Raw genomic sequence first — 23,256 nt, 5'->3', positions numbered from 1 at the left:
CTTTCATGCAACTCCAATTTTCATGTGACCCACCACACCCTTCACAAGCCATAACCGAGACTGTTTTTGTCATTTCTAATTTTTTTATTTTTGAAGAAAGGGCCTCGATTTGGGCTTGTAAAGAAGTGCTTTCGTCGACCTTATGGGCGCCCGGGGCGATAGACTTATTTCCCCGGGGGGTGTGCCATTGAAAATTGGTTTGAGCAATTTCCTCAATCTGATTATATATTTCATGTGGGCGTCGGTTACCTAGAAGTCCCCCGGAGCTAGAATCAAGTGTCTGCCTAGTGTGTGGCAACAATCCATTGTAGAAAGTGGATACTTGTTGCCATATTGCGAGGCCGTGATGGGGACACTTGCGTAATAGCTCCTTGAACCTTTCCCAAGTTTCATATAAGGATTCCCCGTCCTCTTGTGAGTATGTATTAATTTCAGCCATTAATTTAGCAGTTTTAGCAGGAGGGAAATACTTATATAGAAATTTTTGGGCTAGTTCATCCCAGGTGTTTACCGAACCAGCTGGGAGGGCGTTGAGCCAAGCTTTCGCTCGGTCTTTTAGCGAGAATGGAAACATACGGAGGCGGATGGCGTCGTTTGATGCTCCATTGATCCGAAAGGTATCACATATTTCTAAGAAATTAGTTATATGTAGATGGGGATCCTCGTCCGCAAGCCCGTGGAAGGTTGCGGAGTTTTGGAGCATTTGTATCAAATGCGGTCGAAGCTCGAAGTTATTGGCTTCGACATTCGGAGCATTGATAGCGGCGCCTAGATTACCTACGGTGGGCCGTAGATAATCCATAAGGGTACGTTGGTCCGCCATTGGAGGTGGATCACCCGAAACCTTCTCTTGGTTTTTGGCTTTTAACCTTTTTCTGAGAAAGCGTTCGGGTTCTTCTAATGGTTCTTTTATGTCTTTATTGGAACTGGAGCTCATACACTACGAGAGGTTGGCGTCGGGTTCCAAGTCCTGCAATAAAAACAGAAAAGAATGTTGGTCAGAAGGTTCACCACGGCCCCGTGTTGAGTGAACACGGCCCCGTGGTCGGAATTACAGTGATTGTTTTTCAGATCCCAGTTACTGGAAGTTGGACACGGCCCCGTGTTGCACCGGCACGGCCCCGTGGTCAGCCTTCTGTAACTTGAAAAACAAAAAACTGCCAGTAACAATGCTGAGCACGGCCCGTGTCCGACCAGGCACGGCCCCGTGCTGAGCTCTGCAGAAGCTGAAAATCTAAGAAAAAATCCTAAAAAATTAAAGAAAAATAAAAATATGATTAGGCTGTTGATTCCTAACTTTCTTAAAATCCTTGTGTCCCCGGCAGCGGCGCCAAAAACTTGATGTGCGTGAAGTGTGTTATATTTTTTATGAGTATTTAAGCCCCTTTTTACACTTTTAGCCAAGTTTTAAATTTATAAAACACGATATTTACTAACACTAAACACACATATGGGCAAGTGCACCCATCGTGGACGTAGTATAGTGTTGGTAAGATACCGAGGTCGTCCAAGGACACAAGAACTTTTAATACCGGTTTATCCTCAACGTCTAATCAAATCAAAAAGTGAGAAAAATGTTTTAAACTAAGAAAAATAAAAACTAACTAAATGCTGAAAAATAAAAATAAAATAAAAACAGATAGACAAGATGAATCACTTGGATCCGACACGTGTGTTAGTATAACCTTTGATTATTTTCGCACTTTTGCACTTGTTTAAGAGATTATCTTAGTTATTGTAGTAGGCCCCTCTTTTGAAGGCGACGTTACCCTCAACCCAGTAGTTTGAGTCAGCAAGGATACAATCCTAAAGGGTCGGATTATTGAAAGATAATGAATTAAGTTATTAATGCAAATTGTGGTAGGCCCCGCTTTTGGCGGTGACGTTACCCTCGGCTAAGTAGTCTGAGTCAGCAGGGATACAGTCCTAAATAGCCGGGTTATAGTATTAATAGTAGTTAACTTATGAGGGGGTCAAAGAGTTTGGATCCCCGCCATCCAATACCTATGGGCATTGAAGGAGATCCTACTAAATTTGACCCAGGTCACAAGCAGGACCTCTAAACGCTGAACAAGGGCAAGACCCTTACCAACCGTTCCCTTAACCCCCGACCAGGTAGCCAACATACCTCCATATAGACCGTGGAGATATGAATGGTGAAAATCTTTTATTTTATATAGACAGTAAAATAATGCCAAGACACCACGGACAAACGATAAGGAAAGATCACCTTCAACATAAGTAACTAGTTATTAAAGTCATTAATACAAAACCAAATAAAAGTGCAAAAGATTAAAAATAAAAAGTATTATACTAAACACTTGTCTTCACCAAGTGATGTAAGAGACTTAGGCAAACATGGCCTTGATTGTCAAGAACTCTTACGATCAATCTTGGATCCCGAGACGACTCACACACTCTACGATGGACAATGGATGATGGTGGTGGATGATGGTGTTATGGTGGTGGTGGGTGGTGGATGAGGTGTGAGAGAGGTGGTGTGCCAAGGGATGAGAGAGAATGAAGCCAAGCTCCTCTATTTATAGGCTGAACAGAAGGCTGGACACGGCCCCGTGTCCGCTGGACACGGCCCCGTGCCCGTCTGACACTCTCTCTCTTCATTAATTGTAATTGCGAATTACAATTAATGCGCCTGCTGTACTTTCACCACGCCCCCGTGCCCGCTGGACACGGCCCCGTGGTGGGCAATGGAAGCTTCTACTGGTTTGTCTTTTCTGCTGCTTCCTGGGCACCCCCCCGTGTTCGCTGGACACGGGGCGTGTTCAGACTCTGTTTCTTCTCCTTTGCCTTGGGAGGTGTCGTTGAGGGTCCGGGCATTCTACTTTTGTTCCTTTTCTTGTATTTATGGTAGAATTAGTTGTCTTTTTGCTTCTTTTGTGATTTTGAGCTCATTTCATCCTGAAAATACAAAAGGAAAACAAAAACACTCTTTTTCCAACATTAGTACTTAAAAAGGGGTTAGTTTTATGCCTTAATTGATGTGATTTATATGTTGCATTTTACACACATCAAGGTGCTAAGTGGGTTTTATGAATATGGGATGAACACTAGAATTATAGTGTTAAAATAGATGAACATTAGGTAAGTAATGCAAGTTCTAGTTGTAACTTATAAACACTAGACATAAGGGCTTGAAATTGATGCTTGAAGCTTGGTTAGAAGTTAGTCAAGAACTTGAAAAAAGAAGTATACGAATCTTGCCCACAAGGTGCTCGTTAAAATGCCTAACTAAAATTTGGTGTCTACTAGTTCGTAGATAGAACTTGATTTGGATAAGTATTTGGGTAAATGCCAAATATCATGACAAAACGGGTTTCCCTTATGGAGGAAAACCCGTAGATTTTGTGAAATGAAGAAATGTAGTGTCTTCGATGATCAAGAGCTAGGCTAACTTAGTGTTAGTAATAGCACGAACTCGAATTAAAAGATTAGTTAGAACGATGGCTTAAAAGAACGCCTACCGGGTAAATTGAAAATGCCTAAACTAGCTAATGAATGTGAATGTGCATTTTAGATATTAAGGGATGTTTGACTTTCAAAAAGTCAAACTGGCCTATAATACAATAAATGGTAATTTTGATATAAAATGCGTAAGGTGGAATAATCGTATTAAATTATGATTAAACTAACCACCTTGAAACGACGATTTAAAATAGTTTGACGCTTAATGAGCTAGGTGGAGGCTTGAGAAAGGAAGCGGGTCAAACAAATCAAGAACGGAAAGAAAAGCGTGGCGTGGATGCGAGGTAAGTGAAACTTACATTTTTTATAGAATACATATCTATTCTATATGTTATAAATACAATGGAGATAATATTCGAAATATGGTTTCCGACACGAAATGATTTGGGTCGGAATTAGAAACCAATATTAGAAACCATAGTAATGGTAAAACGGGGTGGAACGGTAAACTAGTCAAGAAAAGAATAAGATAAAATGAGTTTTCGAACGGCTACTTTATGAGTAAGCTGAAACTAGTAAAAAGAGTAAAAGGGATCAAATGGTAATGTTAATATCATTTGACAATTAAAGACTAATAATTGTATGTCGAGTCTCATGCTCGCAGGATGAATGGCTCGTGAATTAGCGAATCTATGAAATAGCAAGTAAGTCAAGACAGGTATTAAAACGGGTCAATATGTTGATCCAACTAGGTACGCATAATTATGTTGTAGTTAAAAGTGCTATTTTGGTCAAATAATTGGTGAGAGTCCTTCGTCGTAAAAGAAGGACCAAAATTGACCAAAACGCCCTTGTAGGCTAAATTGAACAAACAACCCTTAAAGGTTGTTTGGAAACGAGTTTTATGATTAGGTAAATACTTAGAATAAGTATAGAAGCAATCGAAAGCGATTTTAGGCTCGAAAGTGCTAAAATACCCTTAACAGGTCAAAATAAGCATACGAGCGAAAATGGGTTTAAATTGTGTGATAACCTGTTATTGGAACCTAAAATGGTAGATAACATTAATTTATAGAAGTGTATGTGTTATAGGGATCAAACAAATACGTTTGTTTGATAAAATCACTAACGGGTCAAATTTTGGAAAAAAAGGGTAATAAGCCGAAGACTTAAAAGTCTTAAAGTTTGTTAATCCGGATGTTGGATTTTAACTCCATATGATGGAGAATCAAATTACAAACACGTAGGAAGAAACGGTAGGTCAAACGGAAATGCGGATTAAAAGTTATGAAGGTTTCCGTTTTAGAAAACGGCAAACTTGGAAAATTCTGCAGAAGCCACCGTAAGTTACGGTAGCTACCGTAACTTACGGTAGCCTATATATCTTTACGCCATGAACCCCCTGTCTTACGGTGGCATAATCATCATTCAGGGGCTACCGCAAATTACGGTAGCCACCGTAATTTACGGTGGACCCTGAACAAAAATGTATTTTAATTAAGTTTTGTTTCTCGAACTCATTTTAGATACGTTTTAAACCTCGTATGACTAAAGCATTTCATGTTTATGAAATGTAGGTACATTTTGGATGCCGGAAGACGATCAAGCTCATCGAGAACCGAACACGATAAAAATACATGCTTCCGCACATTGCCTCGTCGTAAATTTTAAACGACGAATTCGATCACTTATGTTGAATAACTTATGATTTGTAAAAGCTTTAATAAACTCGTATTTAAAAAGTATGTGTAGTCTTAATTACACATCTAATTGTTGGTATTTACATATAAAACCGTTAAATAGTAACTAGGGTGTTACAGAAGTGGTGCAAGCTGTCAGATTTGTTCTTTTTTGGCATAGATGATTTAATAAATTACTAGGTATATGCTCACGGGTTAAAAGTTTGGAAGCAAGTGATCTATGTTGTCTTTCAAACAGTAGTCTGGTGTATATGGAAGTGTAGAAACAACAGAGTGTTCAGGTGAACACATGACAAACTGGAACGTGTTTTAGAGGAGATTAAGGTATTGGGGGTTTTGTGGCTAAAGTATTGCGACAAAGTGGTGGGGTTGACACGGGAAAATTGGTGCAATTGTGATGTAAGAAATATTTGGCGTATGTACTTCTGATGTGGTTGGCAATTGTTTTGTTGACCTATTTTTATTAAACATTTTAGTTGGTCGTTCAAAAAAAAAAACTACAATGATATTTAACGTTATTAAAATAAATATTATCTTTGTCGCATAATATATTCTTTAATCAAATATTTTTAATCAGTTACCTATATCGTTTCATTATACTACTATATGATTTTAGTTCAATTAACGTTTCTTGTGACTTTAAAGGTTTAGCTCTGGAAAAACTTACTTTTTTTAACGCCAAACTAACGGTTTAACTTTAGAAAAACTTACCTTTTTAGCGCCAAACTAACATATTTCAATTAACTATCAATACTTGTACTTTGCGGAATTTGGACCATCCACTTCTAAAATATCACTGCCCTTTGTGGATCAGAAAAACTTACTTGACATGATAATAAGATAGTTGGGAGATGATAATGTGATAATTTACAAAAAATAAATAAAAAATAAAAAATCATTATTTACCAGGAATTTAGGAAGCTGGACTTTTTTTAAACAAAGTTAATTAAATATTAAAGAAATAGATGAAAAGATATTTATGTATATTTCTTATGATGTTTCCATGGTTTTATATTTAAGTTGATTTTGCATGAACCATCGTGAGGATAAAAATTTTAAAATCATAACATGATATTTATCCTTTACTTAATTAACCATGATAATCGTGAGGAGAATATTTATATTTTGTGGGTTCAGTCATTCTATGTGTTTCCTCGGGATCGTACAAAAGAGAAAAGCTAAAGGCTCATTCTATACGCACCCCCCTCTTTCCTGATTATACCCCCCTTGTGAGAGGAAAACTGTCGGTCCCACGCAGGCCCCACCTGTAAATATGTGAGAGGAGGGGAGTGAAAAAAGTAAATAGGGGGGGTGTAGAAAGTAGCACCCAAGCTAAATTCATCACGGCTCGGGATCGTACAAAAGAGAAAAGCTAACTTCATCACGGCTTTTTTTCTCTTTTGACATTTACACCTAGGGATGAGCAACTTTAGGTTCGTATCGAAAATAACTAAGAATCGAACCGAAAATATATCCAAACCGACCCGAACCCATGTACCTAGGTATTTAGATCGGTTCCAATTTTTCATATAAAATAGGGTCGGATCGGGTCGGTTCTCCGTTCTTTTCATGGTGAAACCTGACTTGGACCTATGGACCAGAACCGACCCTATATTTAAGGTAGTGAATCGATTCTGTATTTTATGTTTGATCGGTTCTCAGGTCAGGTCAGGTAATGGTCAGGTCATTGTCGGGTTTTTCGTTTTGCTCACTCGTATTTATACCCCCTTTCTTTATCTATCTTCTCTCTATTTCTACACATAAATATTCTTTGGTAGGTTTCAGATATTTATTTATTTAATTTTACGAGACGTTATACGAATTCTTTTGTTATGAACATTAGGTTATTAGACCCGTGTATTACACAAGTTTAAGGATAAAAATTATATAATTTTAATAGTGTCTGCACAAGTTTACATAACTGATTTTTTTACTTTGGGCAATGCTACATATAATTGACCATGTGTAAAGACGGATTCTTTTCAAAACAAACCAACCTTACGTAGTGAATGTCCTTGATTTTTATTTATCGTAATGGCAAAACATACGGGGAGAGAAAGCTGTCTTCTTTTAATTTCAATATAAAAACTCATTTTGTTTGACAATAGTAATCGAAATCTAAAGGTAAACCTTCGAGTGCCGATTTTACTTCCAAATATTTCTTAACAACATTATTGGAACATCAACCTTTAGTAATGATCTATGTTTTGGCAAGCCTAAAAGTCTAAGTCTATTAAGGACATCTGATTAGTATAATATTGCATCAAAATTATTATAAATATACTCTGACAAACTATCAAAACTTATATATTCTTTTTCTTCGCCAAGAAATAGTGTAAGCAAATGATCATGAACTCCTGTGCAACATCATTTGTAGGTGCACGTATAACTCTATCTTTATAATATTCAAATTGTATGAAATTTTGAATAATATTAGGGTGGATAAAGTCAATAAGAGAAGAAAATTAATAAGATCAGAGGGGTCAGTAATGAGAAGACCCGACCCTCTGGTATGTGTATAACATTTCTCTTAAGAATTTTGTATACTTCCCAAACCCAAAAAAAAAGTATTATGAATTCTTAATGATGTGTTATATTAATTAAAGTTATTATAATAATGAATAAACAATTGACTTGAAGATAAATAATAATTCTTTTATAATAATTAACTAATAAATAAAAAGCTTTTGCGTTTGGTATATTTAGATAAATGAATTAATTTAATATTAACATATTAAGAAAAGGTCATAGCTTTTGAGTTTGGTATATTCAGATAATTGAATTAATTTAAGACTAATCTTCCTTTACTAATAAATGAAAATCGTTTTTGAGTTTAGTATGTTTAGATAATTGAATTAATTTAATATTAACCGATTGAAAAAAAGGTCGTGGCTTTTGAGTTCGGTATATTCAGATAATTGAGTTAATTTAATATTTATACATATAATAAAAGAAACCACTTCGAGGACACTTGTCATCATATTAGGCCATGTCTTATGGATAATTACAATTTTAATTTAATCTCTTCTAATTAATTATAGATAATCCTCCTACTAAATATTATTTAGTTTAATTATTACTTTTATATTTATCTATTTACTTCAAATTCAAACTTAGTTATCTAATTTGATATTAGAGTAAATTACGATTTTGGCCCATGTGGTTATATCATTTTTACCCCTTTAGCCCAAAAAGAAATTTTTTAACATCTGAGCCCTAAACGTCTTTTTTTCTAACCCTTTTGGACCCCCAACGTCTTTTTTCTAACCCTTTTGGTAGGGGCCGAAAGGGTTAGAAAAAAAGACATTGTAGGATCAGATGTTAAAAGATTCGTTTTTTTGCTAAAAGGGTAAAAGTGATATCACCACAGGGACAAAATCGTAATTTACTCTTGATATTAACTATATATTTGAACGTTTTGTTTAGTTTGGTATCAAATAGATTTTACGAAACTTAAAATAAAATTAATTAATATTATTTATCGTTTCTACATTTACAAGCTTTAAATAAATGGTTAAATTTATTGAGACTTCGTTACATTTACAAGTTTTAAATATTTTATTATTTGGTAAACAATATTACATTTATTCAACTCGTGTAAAACAAGCGGTTTTAAAGATATAACTTTTTTATTTGGTATATAAAATTATATTTATTCAACCCGTACAATATGGTTCTTATAGATATAACTTTCTATTATTTAATATATAAAATTATATTTATTCAACCCGTGCAATAAAAGAGGGTTTTAAATATATATTGTTTTATTATTTAGTATATAAAATTCATTTATTCGACCCGTGTAATACACGGGGTTATAACCTAGTTAGAAATTAAAACAAAATAAATCAAATTTAAAATTATTTATAGAAGAACATATATTTATTCTTATCTAATTTTTATTTAAAATTATTATCCCTTATTATTTTATGTAAGAGATAAATAGGAAAATAAGGTGAGAATACACCATGAAGTGACATATGTTCAAAAAAGAATTTTAATTTACTAGTATAGGAAGATTCAAACAAGTGGTTGGAAATTAAGAATATAATTTTATCTTTTTTGTTTTAAAGACATAGGGTAAAGATCTTGTACAAATAGGCTTATCGTAAAAAACGTACGAAAGACATGAAAAGTTAAAAAAAACGTGGTGGCATTTTCGTAATTATTTTACATCTAATTATTACCCTACAGGATCAAAATTATCCTACAAGATCAAAATTACCCTACAATATCATTTGTAGACTAATTATGATGCTCTACAAAATTACCCTACAGTATCAAAATTACCCTACAAGGTCATTTTACAAAATTACCCTACAAGACCAAAATTACCCTACAAAATCATTTATAAGGTAACTTTGATAGTTACTTTACGAGTAAATAATTACGAAAATGCCACCGTATTTTTTTTTTTTTTACCATTTTCATGCATTTCATACGTTTTATACGATAAAGCTATTTTTATTTGATCTTTTTCCAAAAAAACGTAAAGTTGATATGAGAAAGTAAAGTAAGCATATGATGAATTAATGTGCGCATATCTTATAATTATTAAATTGTGTTATGCTTATAGTGGTATATAAATACACAAAATTTATATATTTATGATTGTATCATAATGCTATAAGGTATATGACTAGAAATTTATATATCTTTAAGCATGTTTTTCCACATAATTATAATTTTCTATTAGTTTATGTAATCAAGTGTATTCGTGTTTAATAACAAAAGACCAACTAAACATGCACAACGTTATTTATAATGAAACTTCTTTTACCTTAATTAGTATTACCAAACACATATGATACCAAACACATATGAGTAAAGAGGATGTTGCATGTAGTTAATAGTTATACTGGAGAAGGGAGACAATTTGAACAAGAGATGGCGTTTTGCAATTAAAAATTAACTTACACTTCTTAAATTTCAAATTTTAACAATAAACCATTCAATAGTAATTAAATAAAAATTATGATTTTTAAAACTTTAAGCCGCCCTAAATAGTCGATGAGAAAACTACCATGTACCTCTTACTTATCATCCATCAACGCGTTTTGAACGTATTATTAGTAGATAAAAAGATATATGTGATTGTAAGGAAATTGGACAATATTAGTTTATACAAATGGATTAATGTATCAATTTATAGAAAATATTAACAAAGAATGTACGTGACAGAATTACTTGGTTAAATGAAAAACTTACTTCAACATATATCACACTAGGTTATAACCCCGTGTAAATACAGGGCCGTCTCCGAAAATGTTCAAAAAGTTTTGGGCCCAGGGCGAATAGAAAAAACGGGCCCGTATAATATGAAGCCAACAATTCAATTTTGTAAAGAAAATATAAATATATTTGAATTATTATTTATTTATATACTAGAAAACATAATAATAAATGAAAAAATGGGCCGCTGTGTTAAGCCGAGTGGAAACTTTGTTTGTTTCGATGCGCACGTTAATACGTTATAACAAACAAAAGCAAAAACCCAAAAAATATAGTCATAACATGCCCAAAACGTGTTTATTTATTTAGTTTTTGTATCATAAAAAAACATTTCAAATATTGTTTTGTTAAATTAGTTTAAATAATAAACTAAATAAAAAAAGAGATTATTAAGCACTAAACTAAAAAATAAAACTTAATACTGGAATAAGAGAATTTAAGCACTAAACAAAAAAATAAAACTCAATACTGGAGTAGGGAAAAAAAAGAAGGAAAAAACAAAACGTAAAAGTAAAGTTACTGAAATAGGGGAAAAAGAAAAAAAAAAACAAAACGATAATAACGAGCTTGATAGAAAGAAGAATCAACAAAGCCTAAGAAAGAATCGAACTCAAAACCACATTCCTCCATCAAAACTCTTTTACGTGTGAAAGAAAGCCAACAGACCAGCCATCATTTTTGATAACATGACTGAAACAAAAAATTTATATATACTTATTATATTATATATATTTAAAAAAACAAAAAACCTTTCGGGCCCCGGAGGAGTTTGGGCCTTGTGCGGTCGCCCAACCTGCACACCCTCCGGGCCGGGCCTGTGTAAATACACGGGGTTGAATAAATAAATTTTATATACTAAATAATAAAACAATATATATTTAAAACCTCATTTATTATAGGGTTTGAATAAGTATAATTTTATATATTAAATAATAAAAATTTATATCTTTAAAACCACGTGTATTACACGGTTTGAATAAATGTAATATTGTTTGCCAAATAATAAAATAATACATCTTTAAAAGACCTCATTTATTACACGGGTTAAATAAATGTAATTTTATATACCAAACAATAAAAAAATACATCTTTAAAAATATGCGCATTACACGGTTTGAATAAATGTAATTTTTTATACTAAATAATAAAACATATATATTCTTAAAAAACCTCGTGTATTGAACGAATTGAATAAATCTAATTTTATATATCAAATAATAAAAAGTTATATATTAAAAAACTCATGTGTTACATGGGTCGAGTAATGTAATTTTGTATAGTGAAAATAAAAATATTTAATACATTAATACAAAGTTTGGTTTTCGTGATAAAAATAAATTATTCTGTTGTTGCAAAATTTGTTAACGAAGTCTCAATAAATTTAACCCTTTATTTAAAACTCCGTAAATGTACAAATGATAAATAATATTAGTTAATTTTATTTTAAGTTTCGTAACATTTATTTGATACCAAACTAAAAAAACGTTCAAATATAATTAATTCAAATAAATGATATGACCATACCATAAAAATAAAAACCGTATGCACGCATGATGAGTATGGATTTAAAGCCCACAACACATAGGGGAAATCAACATAATTCGTTTGTTATTTATTCAATTCGTTTATTTCTTTTATAAAGGAAGAAAATCTTTTATATAAGATATTAAATTAAATAATATTTAGTAGGAGAGTTATCTATAATTAATTAAAGGAGGTTAAAAGAATAATTATCTATAAGAGATGACTTAATATGATGACAAGTGTCCCTAAGGTGGTTTCTTTTATTATATAGTATAGATTAAATAAGAAATTGAATAAAGCTTTAAAAACATTCGAATAGAATCTATATTTCATTCATTTTTATTTCGAACATGGGAGAAAAGAACAAAAGGTAGTACACGGCTGGCACGTACTAATATACATTCACACCTGAATATATTTATCTTTTAATCCCTAAACAAGTACCTTCTTTAAAATCTATCTTCTCGATTTCTCATTTTTTTAACACATATGGTAATTCCTCACACTATTGTATTCTCTACTTTCTACCTGCTTTTGAACATTCAGTTAAGTTTGCATGACATGACTTTTTTACCCTCGCATTGACCATTTTATATAAATATAGAATCATTTAACGAAAGTATGTCTTAGTGGACTAGAGCTGTAAATGAACTTCTTTAAGGAAATAATGTGTTTACGAACACTTATCGACAGAGACTTTTTGTTCATGTTCGTTCATTAAGAATATGAACATGTTTGGTTCACGAACACAAATAAAATTGCTGAAGGGAGCGGAGGCTAGATATCAATGTCGGACGGAGCAATGCTGTAACTTGAAGTCCTAATAGTGAAACGGAGGTCGATGTATTAATCAATGTGAATAATGAGGAAGTAAAGTGGAATGGTGTAAAAACAAGGTAGGAATAGGGTTTCCTATTTTAATTCTTAGGGTAATAAATTAAATGATATAAATGTACAAAAATCTTTCATAAACAACATAAACAAATAAAGATGAATCATCATAAATGAATGAACGTTCATAAACACATTATCAAACGTTCACGAACACAATCGAACGAATGAAAGCTTTGTTCATGTCCGTTCATTTAACCAATCGAACGAAATTTCTTGTTAATGTCCGTTCATTTATTAAACGAACAAACGTAAATGAACTTTCCGCCGAACGATTCACAAACTATTCACTAAACATTCGATTCGTTACAACCCTATCCCAAACCCATAACACACAGCCTTATCTTTTAATTTTTTTTTCCACCAAAAACAAATCCTTATAAATTAATAAAGAGAGAGAGAGTCCTTTATGTAATATAGGCATTGTTTAGGGACTAAATATGCAAACTTCCATAATAAGACAAGAAGTGAAATTGACCATAGAAGTCGGTTAGACATAGCTACAAGTTACCATCCAACCCTCCTTCTTAGGGTGAAGGGGGTGCTCACCTAATAGGTGAGTCCCCTCTCTTACGCCAAACCAATCCCTGTGTGCCACGTCAACTCCCCTCTTAAACTCCCCTAACACCCCAATTTGATGGCGCCACTCCCCTCTTAGGTGAATTGGGTTTTTTTTTTTAAAAAAAAAAAAAAAAAAAAAAAAAAGAAAAGATGTGATTGGTCACTCCCTCTCTCTCTCCTCCCTCTCTCTTCGGTGAGCCGCCACCGGCTTCCATCCTTCTCTCTTGGTCCCCGAAGGGTTGGCGGAGCCTTGCCGATCGGGATATGGTGTCCCCGAAGGGGTCCCCGAAGGGTGCCCCGTACAGCCTTATCTATCTGTGAGTCAGAGTCAAAGCCAGTGGTGGCATTAAATACGACCACCGGCCACTGTCTGTTCTCCGTACATCCTTTACCGACAACTCCCGGTCAACCTTTCACACCAAGCCTCCTTTATACTCCCATATACCAACCTAAACAACAAAAAAAACCATCTTAGATCAAAGATTTTGTATCCATGAACACCAAAGAGCTGATGACTATCATGGTAAACACTAATAATAATAATCCATACAATTATCATAATCATTCTGACCCATTTTCATCGATATCTGCTGCTGCTGCTGCTAATGATGATGATGATCAGAAGACTTCATTAGGGTTCATGGAGTTACTGGGATATCAAGATTATTATTCTTATCCTTCTTCTATGTTTGACAACACCACGACGTCGTATGATCACCAGCTTCCACTACCACTACCACCATCAATGGATATGAACATGAACATATCCACGTCAGCTCAGCACTTGAACCAAGATGATAATCGGAAAGAGAAGGTTAGAACAACCGTTGATGAAGTTGAAGAAGAATCATCTGTGGTGTTGAATGGACACCCCTCATCACCAAATTCTTGTTCTGTTTCCTCACCTGCAGCTCATCAACAGTAAGTTCTTTTTATTTTTATTTGATATTGAAAGAAAAGAATGAATGCATGTAAAATTGGAATATATATAGGTGCATTAAAGAGAAGGGTGGAACAAAGAAGAAAAAGAAAGAAAAAGAAGCAAGATTTGCATTCATGACAAGGACTGAGATTGATCATCTGGATGATGGTTACAGATGGAGGAAGTATGGCCAGAAAGCTGTCAAGAACAGCCATTTTCCAAGGTATTTGTAAATTAATTAATTATTTAATTCTTAAATAATTAGAATAATAATAATCATAACAATTGATTGATTTGCAGGAGCTATTACAGGTGCACAAGTGCATCATGTAATGTGAAGAAAAGAGTGGAAAGGTGTATGGGTGATTCTTCTTATGTTATTACAACTTATGAAGGCCAACACAACCATCCAGTTATTCACAACTCTCCACCACTAATTCCCTCATATAATCACCTCACCACCACTGCTCCACCTGCTATGCTAAAGCTAGAACAAGAAGGGCTTCTTCAGGATGTGCTGCCTTGTTATAACTGATCATCCACATCCATGCATAGTTATCTTTAATGTATGAAATTAAAGATCCAAGCAGTGTATATGCATGGTTAATGCTAGCTATTTTATAAGTATACATACTGCAAGAGTTTAGTTTTACTCACTTTTTTGGTGTGTACATGGGAATCAATGGTGTCATATCTTTTTACCTTTTTCTTTGATTTAACCTTCTTTATTATGTTGTATTTCTTTGTTTTTTATACATGCTACTTTTTGCCTCGGGTTGTAATTTGAATGGGTATTTGTAAGATTCGAGTCTCTCAGCCAATATTGTTCGTTTTGTCCACCAGGTTGTTCTTTTACCACAATAGAGTTACTTCCGACTAATCATGTTTATGCATATAGTTCACACCCTCATCAACAATCAAAATGCCTCAAAACGCTTTAGACAATATCAACGGTCAAACATTCTTTACAACATCTTTTCGGTCCATGATTGTAGAATTTGTCTATATTGCATCTTCATCCAAAGCAATATAAGTTGTTTTTTTTTTTTTTTTTTTTTATTGTTAGGCCGTCAAGCCCACTAGCTAAACATGTTAACGTTGTCCATCAGTCCATTTTTTTTTTTGAAAGGTAAATTTCATTAAAACAAAAAACGACCCAAGCCGGGCCGCCACAACAAACTACACAACTACATATTTACAAATGAACACCAATCTTTCCAAGCTACCCCTTTATGCTTCGACCTATTTGAAAACCACAAAAAACTTAAAGCCTTAATTTCACTAATAATACCTTCTATTCTAACCGGGTCATTCGAAAATTTAACATTATTCCTAGCTCGCCAAAGACTCCAACAGGCAATCATGATAATACCTTGCACCGCGTCCTTTTTCCTTTCCGACACACTAAGACCTTTATAAACCGAAAGAAGGTCTTGAATAGAAAACGCAAATATGTAAGGAATTTTACACCAATTGCTGACTCCGTTCCACACCATAGAAGCGATGAAGCAAACGATAAACATATGATCCGCGGTTTCTACTTCCGTCGAACACATAGGACACGTCGAATCACCGATACCAACGTTCCGATGCAAAAGGGCCTCGGCCGTAGGAACTTTATTCATCTCCAACCTCCAAGCATGAATGTTAACTTTAGCCGGGATCCAACTACACCAATCCATAATGAAATGGTTACTCAAGACCTGTCCATCAGTCCATATGAATAGAATCTCTCTTTTACCATAAGAACTAACAAATTATTAGTGCAGAATTGCCTACTTATGATAAAAGACTAAAAAACAAAAACATAAACATAAACAGAAATCTGATTGTAGACCCCTGGCTGCTGGTGCGATTTGGGCCCACAGGCGTGATTTGAGGTGATGATATATTGTCATCAAGCACTAAGAAAAATCTTTTACTTGTGACTTGGCCTCTCAGATTTGTTCTCCATTCAATGAATGTCCAATCATCCGCTATTAATCCGGCCAAAGACATGTGCAAAATGCCAACATAATATTCTTTCTGAATTTAATCATTTACCCCAAATCATAATCCTTATTTACATTTACAATACATACAAGTTCAAGTGGCCAGCGGGAATAGTTGTGTTACGTGGTTGGTTAAAAGTGGCGGCCACTTTGGTTTTTTTTTTTTTTTTCATATAATAGTTATTTATAGGTCCTGCCAAATTACAATTTTATCCTAAGTTTAAAATTATAATATTGTCCCCGGTTCAAAATAAAATTTTGGTTTTACCCCCTGCTTAAATTTACGATTTTGCCCTCAGTTAAAAAATACGATTTTGCCCCAAATTCAAATAAAATTATGGTTTTGCCCCCAGCTAGAGTCCTGCCAAATTACGATTTGGTTCCCAGTTTAAAATTACGGTTTGGCCCCAGTTCAAAATAAAACTTTGGTTTTGCCCCAAGCTAAAAATTACGATTTTGCCCGCAGTTAAAAAATTATGATTTTGCCTCCAGTTTAAAATAAAAAAAATGGCTTTGCCCTCAGTTAAAAATATTATTTTACCTCCATTATAAAATTACGATTTTACCTCAGCTAAAAATTGCAATCTTGCTATCGTTTTTTTTTTTGCAAAACCATGGTAGTGTTTTATTTTACTTGGTTGACTCAATTTTGTTTTTATTCGTGTCATACAGCTGCCTAGCACTCGTTAATTGGTCCTGAGAAATTATTCTTTTGCCCCCCACTCTAAATTACACGCTTCCCATCGATTTAATTATTTTTTTTATCAAAATTATGGTACTGTTTTTCTTTGATTGGTTAATTTGATACATCTTTTTTAATATCATGTTATAAGTAGCATGTATAACTAACCGACATAAAGGCGTACATGTTATTAAACTAAGAAATATTCGGTTTAGCGTCCCGCAACGCGGGCGCCGCATAACTCTAGTTATACCAAACATTAGTCTCTCACACACTAAATTTGTATCATAACATATTATATTATTATCCTCTAATTATCTTAAAAAAATTAAATCAGCGTATGAGATTATCATAAGTTGTTTTTGAGACTGTTTATCTAAACCGACTATTGAGTGAAATAAGTTGTTTTGTAAGAAGCAGTCTGATCAAAACCAATACCAGAATCACCCAAATTTGCATACAATAAGCTGATACAAACAGCAAAAGAAAACCAGTAGCCACACAATTACCTTCACATGGGATCTTGCAAATTCATGATACCCATGTAGGATTAGACTGCTGATTGCAATTCTCAAGTTGTTGCTCATAGTAGCTGTATTCCTCAGGTTTCTCCCACTGACAGCCAAATTAAAATGTTAATTCAATAATAAGTTATAATGGTATTTTGGAGTCTGAAAAGTGTATAAAAGTAGAAAAAATCTTACCAGGCTTTCACATGTTACACAATTATAGTAGTATGCATTGCCATCTGGACATATATGCTCACTCCATTCACAATCAGGTAGATCTTCCATTTCCATACATGTCGGCCCAGAACAAGCGCTAGAAACTGATGACTACACAGATAATTGAAAAAAAATAAAAATGATAAAAAAAAAATTGAGGTTCTAATTTCCACTAAACAATATTTTTTACGAAAAAAATTTGGTCATAAATGTGCACAATTGAAGATCACTAACCATCTGTGAACTATTAGGTAGCGAGGTTTGAGCCACTGGGTCATTGAAGTAAGGTGGATATCTGCAGTAACAAAATTTAAGATGTATCAATCTTACATAATAACTTTTATTTCTGGTTAGTTTAAACAATAGTGTGTTCACGAACCTGTTTTCCCAAACTCTTGGCTTCCTTGGTTCTGCAAACCGGACAGCCAACGGCTGATCACAGCCCTAAATATAATAAAAATATTGTAAAAAAACAAGTATCATTAAACAGATATTTATTATCTAGTAAGTGTGTTATTATTTAGGTCACATACTTTCATCACGTATTTTCCATTCAGACCGTTAATTGCATCAGCTGCCATAGCTTTATCAGAGAACGTGATGAATCCCGTTCCTTGAGCATCAACATGAACAAGTAGAAAATATAATATAAAAACAATTACAAATGCCGTTAAAAAGAATTTACATATACGAGTCGATGCATATGACTAACCTCGGGCCCGCCTCTGTTCATCGTAAACTATATAAACATCTTCAACATAACCATAAGGGGAAAATATCTGGAAGTTATAATATTTTATATAAATCAAAAGGAGATAGAAACTCACATCAAAATAAAAGGCATGTCATTACAAACACTACTTTGATTTCAAACTTATTGTGGAACATACTTCTGCAATTTCGGCTTTTGATGCATGCTTGCTCAAGAAACCAACAAAAACTTGAGATTCAAGGCCGCCCTTCAACAACTTGTTTTCATATGTCTTCAAAAAACCTATCACACAGATTTAGAGAGACGGATTATGAGATCAAAAATGTCACAAATTTCTAGCGAATAAGGGCCCAAAATAGGTTGAAATATTGGTTAGTATAGATTTTTTCAACTATTTCAAAAAGGAAATACCTTATATAACCAAGGAAAGCATGCAATAAGATGAAGGTACCTGGAGCTGGACGTTCTGGTTTCTTTGTGGCATATTTAACTTCAATGGGACGCAAACTCTGAAATAATATGAACACGCATACATGGGAATTTATAGCTAAAATCAAAGGAAGGGTTCAACCTTAATCTCCGGCATAGTTGAACTTACTCCAGGAAAAGTATATTGATAATTTAAAGCTTTTATAGCTTGTGAAGCATCCTCTATCGTTGCATATTTAACAAAACAGCAGTCTGGAAATACAGTTTTTAATTCGTTATAATGTGGACAATCATGCATGAAACAAGAAAAAATATGTAATTCATAAGATCTGACCACAGATTGAGAATTTTCATTTTCTATGTAATTTCTCAAACCGTTGTGAACATATACATACAAAAATGGTGGGCTGGTGAAAAGCATACTTTACCATGCTGTTGGAGATTTTTTAATTGCTTGAAAAGAACAACTTCGGTGATGGTTCCATGTTCACCAAATAAGGAACGGATCTGATAAGATACGATGAGAAAACAGTAGTAACTATAACTCGGTGATAATGATCAAATAAGTGTTGACGGTGATGATAGCATACAGGAAATTAAAGAACGCATTTCATCAAACAAACACATTATTCATGAGAATGAGTGATCTTGAGGTGCAACCGTACAACTAGTGCTCCTAAAAGTAATGAAATGCTCCAAGGTAAGTCACTCAAATGTCATCAGTTTCTAAAACGATCTTCATCATTGGCGATGTTCGTAACATATATATCAGTAGTCTAAGAATAACACCACCAAAATCGAAGACCAGAACTTAATGCTAGCTGTAACTAACTTACATCTTCTTCTGTGACTTCTCTTGGAACACTAGAAACATAAAGCTTGTTACACTTGCCACCATCAAAGAATTCTGAAACAAATAAAAAGAAAAACAACTTTAGGAAGCCTTCTTAGTACAGAAAACACAAGGAACAATGCATTACTGCATTTAACAAATTAACTTCAACACATCCCGCCCTTAAAAGCGGACCTCTATCAACACAACACAAACCAAATCAACTTAGCAACAAAACCCTAGGTAGTATTGGACCATATGGTATTATAGTATTTACGATTTATCAGTATCAAGCTCACAGCCCGGTTTATCTCTATATATTGTAATCGGTATTGAACGGAATGAATCAATTCAGTGATAATCTTAAATTTAGTTCCTCTATGTTCATGAACAAACAAACCAAACATTGAGATAATCTGGATTGCAAAAATCCACATCTACACCTAAAATATTATGCCAGACCCTAGCCCTACCAAATGCATTAATAATACACAATCTGTTGCATAATTATAATCAAAATTGAAGATGAGACTGGATACAAACCAGGAGGTCCGTGAACAGACTGTGAGAACGGTCTCTTTCGTCCCGAAAATGCAGTGCCATTGGAGTATCCAAATGAGTCGCATGGTTCACCACCGGCGTCTTGGTAGTTGTTGTTTTGGTATCTACGGTGGTGATTGTAGTGGCCGCCGTGATTGAAGGGGCCGCCGTCGTGGTAGGGCGGAGGGGCGGAGTTGTCGTAGGACCAAGGAGAATTGCTGTGTTGATCCATATGACGGAACTGGCGGTAGAACCCTAACGATAATCGGATTCCGGTTGTTTGACTACGGCGTTGAGTAATTGAGTTGTTTTGTGTTCGTTTTTTCGCTTTCTATTCTGGTTTTGTTTTAGCTTCTTAAGCTGACACCGCTGTTACACTAGGAAAAAAAATTGTCTCCTAGGGCAAGGGGTGATCATCACTCGTTACTAACTTATCACTCACAACATCCAATTAAGTTATGTCATGTCATCAACTATTATCTTATCATTCACAACTTTTTAATGGAAATGGTTATCACTCACAACACCCAACAATAAACCCTCATGTTTCCTCACAATTTCCATTTTTCACGGTGTGATAATTTCCACGCGTTATAACTATCACTCGTTATAGAGTATTGTGGCGGCGGTGTGCGTGATAGTTTCACGAGTGACGAGTGATCCATCACTCACCACCCCTCCTGCCCTTATCATTGTCATTTATATAATACTAGGTTAGAACCCCGTGTAATACACGGGTTGAATAAATGTAATTTTATATACCAAATAATAAAAAATATATCTTTAAAAATGTTGTTTATTACACGGGTTGGATAAATGTAATTTTATATACCAAATAATAAAACAATATATCTTTAAAAATCTCGTTTATTACATGGGTTGAATAAATGTAATTTTATACATTAAATAATAAAAAATTTATATCTTTAAGAACCCCGTGTATTGTACGGGTTGAATAATTTTAATTTTATATATTAAATAATGAAAAAAGTCACAATTTTAAGAACCTCATATATTGTATGGGTTGAGAACATGTAATTTTATATATCAATCAATAAAAAGTTATATCTTGTTATATTTATATAAACCTTGTGTATTATATGGATTGAATAAATCTAATTTTATAAACCACATAATAAAAAAAGTTACATTTTTAAAAACCCAGTGTATTACACGAGTTGTATAAATGTAATTTTGTATGGTAAATAATAAAAATATTATATCTTTAAAAAAACCTCGTTTATTACACGGGTTGAATGAATCTAATAAAAAAAATATCTTTAAAAAAACAAACGGATATACTCGATATATGATGGATGGGGAGATTGCGGTGATGGTTCTTATAAATGTCACGTAAACATAGTGAATACCGTATTTGAGTTGAGAGTTGAACACGAAAATAAAAGTATAGAACCAGTAAACATTAATTAATGTTTTTGTTTACCTCTTATAACCATTTCTGAAATAGGTTCTACCCTGAACTACTTTAGTTTAATCAAATAAATAAATCATTTACATTATATTACTTATATTTAGTGTACGTCTTTTGTTAATTTCAGGATAAATAATTTTGAAATCGAATACATATTTTAAAATATTATATTATCTCCTATACAAATTGTTTAAATTTACATTAAATTAAATTTAATTTTAGAATTATCTTTTAATTAATATTAATTATCTATAATTAAGTAGGAAAGAGGAAAAAACTAAAAAATAGATAGCTCCAATTAATGACATGTGTCTCCTCATTGGTTTCTTTTATTATATGTACTAGCGGTAACACTCATATGCAAACACGGGTGGTTTTTAGAAAACCATGCATACGATTACACACTTTAACTAAAAATCCAGTTTGGTCTTAAACTATTTCATGAATGTCTACTATTTAAATTTGCTTCATTTTTGGTACTTTCACTTTGCTCCTTGGATTCTGTTTGTGTCGACTCGTTTGGTGTTGAATTCACATCTGAATTTGATTCACTATTCGTGAATTCTGTACCTTCAGTTTGTTGTTGTGTTGACTCATTTTGCATTGAGTTTGACTCTGAACTTGCTTTGTTGTTGGTAGAGTTGGTACCTTCAGTTTGCTCCTTCATCTCTGTATGAGTTGACTCAGTCTCCGTTGAACTTGCTCCATTGTTCGTAGAGTCTGTGCTTTCAGTATGCTCCGTTGACTCTGTCTACGTTGACTCGCCTTGTTCTTAATTCGGGTCAGAGTTTATGTTCGAAGAGTCGGTAAATACAGTTTACTCTTTCGACTCCGTTTCCGCTGTCTTCTGAAATTCATCAACCACTTCACTTGAAACATCATCTCCTAACCCAAAACACTGTTTCTAACCCAAAACACTTTATATAACACTACTTTAACCCAAAACACTGTTTATAACACTGTTTTATTTTCTAACATCTGTTTTAACCCAAAACACTGTTTCTAACATCTGCTTTAAAGCAACATGGGTTTTAAACAGTAGTTAATACAGTTTTTCTAACATCTGTTGTAACCCAACAATGGTTTAAAAGTGGTTAAAACAGTACAGTGGTTTCAAACACTGTTTTATTTTCTAACATCTGTTTTTAGGTAATAGTGGTTTTCACTTTTTCTCCACAAAACACTTAACACTATTTTAACCCAATAGTGGCTTCAAACATCTATTGACTTTGGTCAACAGATGTGTCAACCATTGTTTTATTTTCATAATTTATTCAAAATACATGGATACAAACAACAGTTAATCAACAAACAAACAAATACACGATTCTAATATCACCATCTACAATTCAGACAATATGTTTGGTTCTGCCTCTTCGCCCATAACCAAAAACGCTGAAATTGAACGGGTATGCCTAACTCTTTGGCAACTTCATCCTGCAACCGAAGAATCTCATGTACAACAGCAGTAAATAAGCTCATAGGTTGACCACCTAACTGTTACTGGATGATACTAAGCATTGTTTCATATGCCGCTTCAGTTTCTTTTGTTTTCGGCTAGTACACACCTAATCCTTCTTCAGTTATTGTAAGAACACTCTCTTCTTCAACACGACGTCGTTTTCTGTGGTTGATATTCGCCATATTAATCAACTACAAA

The 23,256-nt window shown here is 33.7% G+C and overlaps 2 protein-coding genes, 1 long non-coding RNA gene and 1 other non-coding gene across 4 annotated transcripts; 2 read left to right on the top strand and 2 right to left on the bottom strand.

Annotated features, from left to right (window-relative positions):
• The first annotated feature begins 338 nt into the window (after positions 1-338).
• Positions 339-445, top strand: LOC118491955. Its single transcript, XR_004892400.1, has one exon. It is a non-coding gene; the product is annotated as a small nucleolar RNA R71 (small nucleolar RNA).
• Positions 446-13,462: 13,017 nt separating this feature from the next.
• Positions 13,463-14,040, bottom strand: LOC118491140. The gene is made up of 2 exons (XR_004890536.1): positions 13,903-14,040; positions 13,463-13,780 (listed from the first exon to the last, which is right to left on the bottom strand). It is a non-coding gene; the product is annotated as an uncharacterized LOC118491140 (long non-coding RNA).
• Positions 13,774-15,090, top strand: LOC110936369 (WRKY transcription factor 23). Its single transcript, XM_022178738.2, has 3 exons — positions 13,774-14,252; positions 14,324-14,476; positions 14,554-15,090. The coding sequence occupies exons 1-3, from the start codon at positions 13,825-13,827 to the stop codon at positions 14,786-14,788; spliced, it is 816 nt and encodes a 271-aa protein (XP_022034430.1). The 5' UTR covers positions 13,774-13,824; the 3' UTR covers positions 14,789-15,090.
• Positions 15,091-17,314: 2,224 nt separating this feature from the next.
• Positions 17,315-20,535, bottom strand: LOC110936371 (flowering time control protein FCA). The gene is made up of 12 exons (XM_022178739.2): positions 20,168-20,535; positions 19,629-19,699; positions 19,221-19,299; positions 18,962-19,044; positions 18,815-18,872; positions 18,542-18,645; positions 18,364-18,430; positions 18,185-18,264; positions 18,031-18,095; positions 17,886-17,946; positions 17,631-17,762; positions 17,315-17,541 (listed from the first exon to the last, which is right to left on the bottom strand). Exons 1-12 carry the CDS (start codon positions 20,394-20,396, stop codon positions 17,458-17,460), a joined length of 1,113 nt encoding a protein of 370 aa, XP_022034431.1. The 5' UTR covers positions 20,397-20,535; the 3' UTR covers positions 17,315-17,457.
• Between the last annotated feature and the right edge of the window lie 2,721 nt (positions 20,536-23,256).

Source organism: Helianthus annuus, chromosome 4 (assembly GCF_002127325.2).
Source record: "Helianthus annuus cultivar XRQ/B chromosome 4, HanXRQr2.0-SUNRISE, whole genome shotgun sequence".
Taxonomy (NCBI): Eukaryota; Viridiplantae; Streptophyta; class Magnoliopsida; order Asterales; family Asteraceae; genus Helianthus; species Helianthus annuus.
Note: the sequence above shows the minus strand (reverse complement) of the source record. Positions and strands in the feature narration are given on the sequence as shown.

Bases quoted from the DNA above. Each gene is read 5' to 3' on its own strand.
- LOC110936369 (XM_022178738.2), top strand. From the start codon at position 13,825: ATGAACACCAAAGAGCTGATGACTATCATGGTAAACACTAATAATAAT. The intron at 14,253-14,323 runs GTAAGTTCTTTT...GAATATATATAG, and splicing joins TCACCTGCAGCTCATCAACA to GTGCATTAAAGAGAAGGGTG. The intron at 14,477-14,553 runs GTATTTGTAAAT...ATTGATTTGCAG, and splicing joins AAGAACAGCCATTTTCCAAG to GAGCTATTACAGGTGCACAA.
- LOC110936371 (XM_022178739.2), bottom strand. From the start codon at position 20,396: ATGGATCAACACAGCAATTCTCCTTGGTCCTACGACAACTCCGCCCCT. The intron at 18,873-18,961 runs GTAAGTTCAACT...ATATTATTTCAG, and splicing joins ATCAATATACTTTTCCTGGA to AGTTTGCGTCCCATTGAAGT. The intron at 17,542-17,630 runs GTAAGATTTTTT...TTTGGCTGTCAG, and splicing joins GTGTAACATGTGAAAGCCTG to TGGGAGAAACCTGAGGAATA.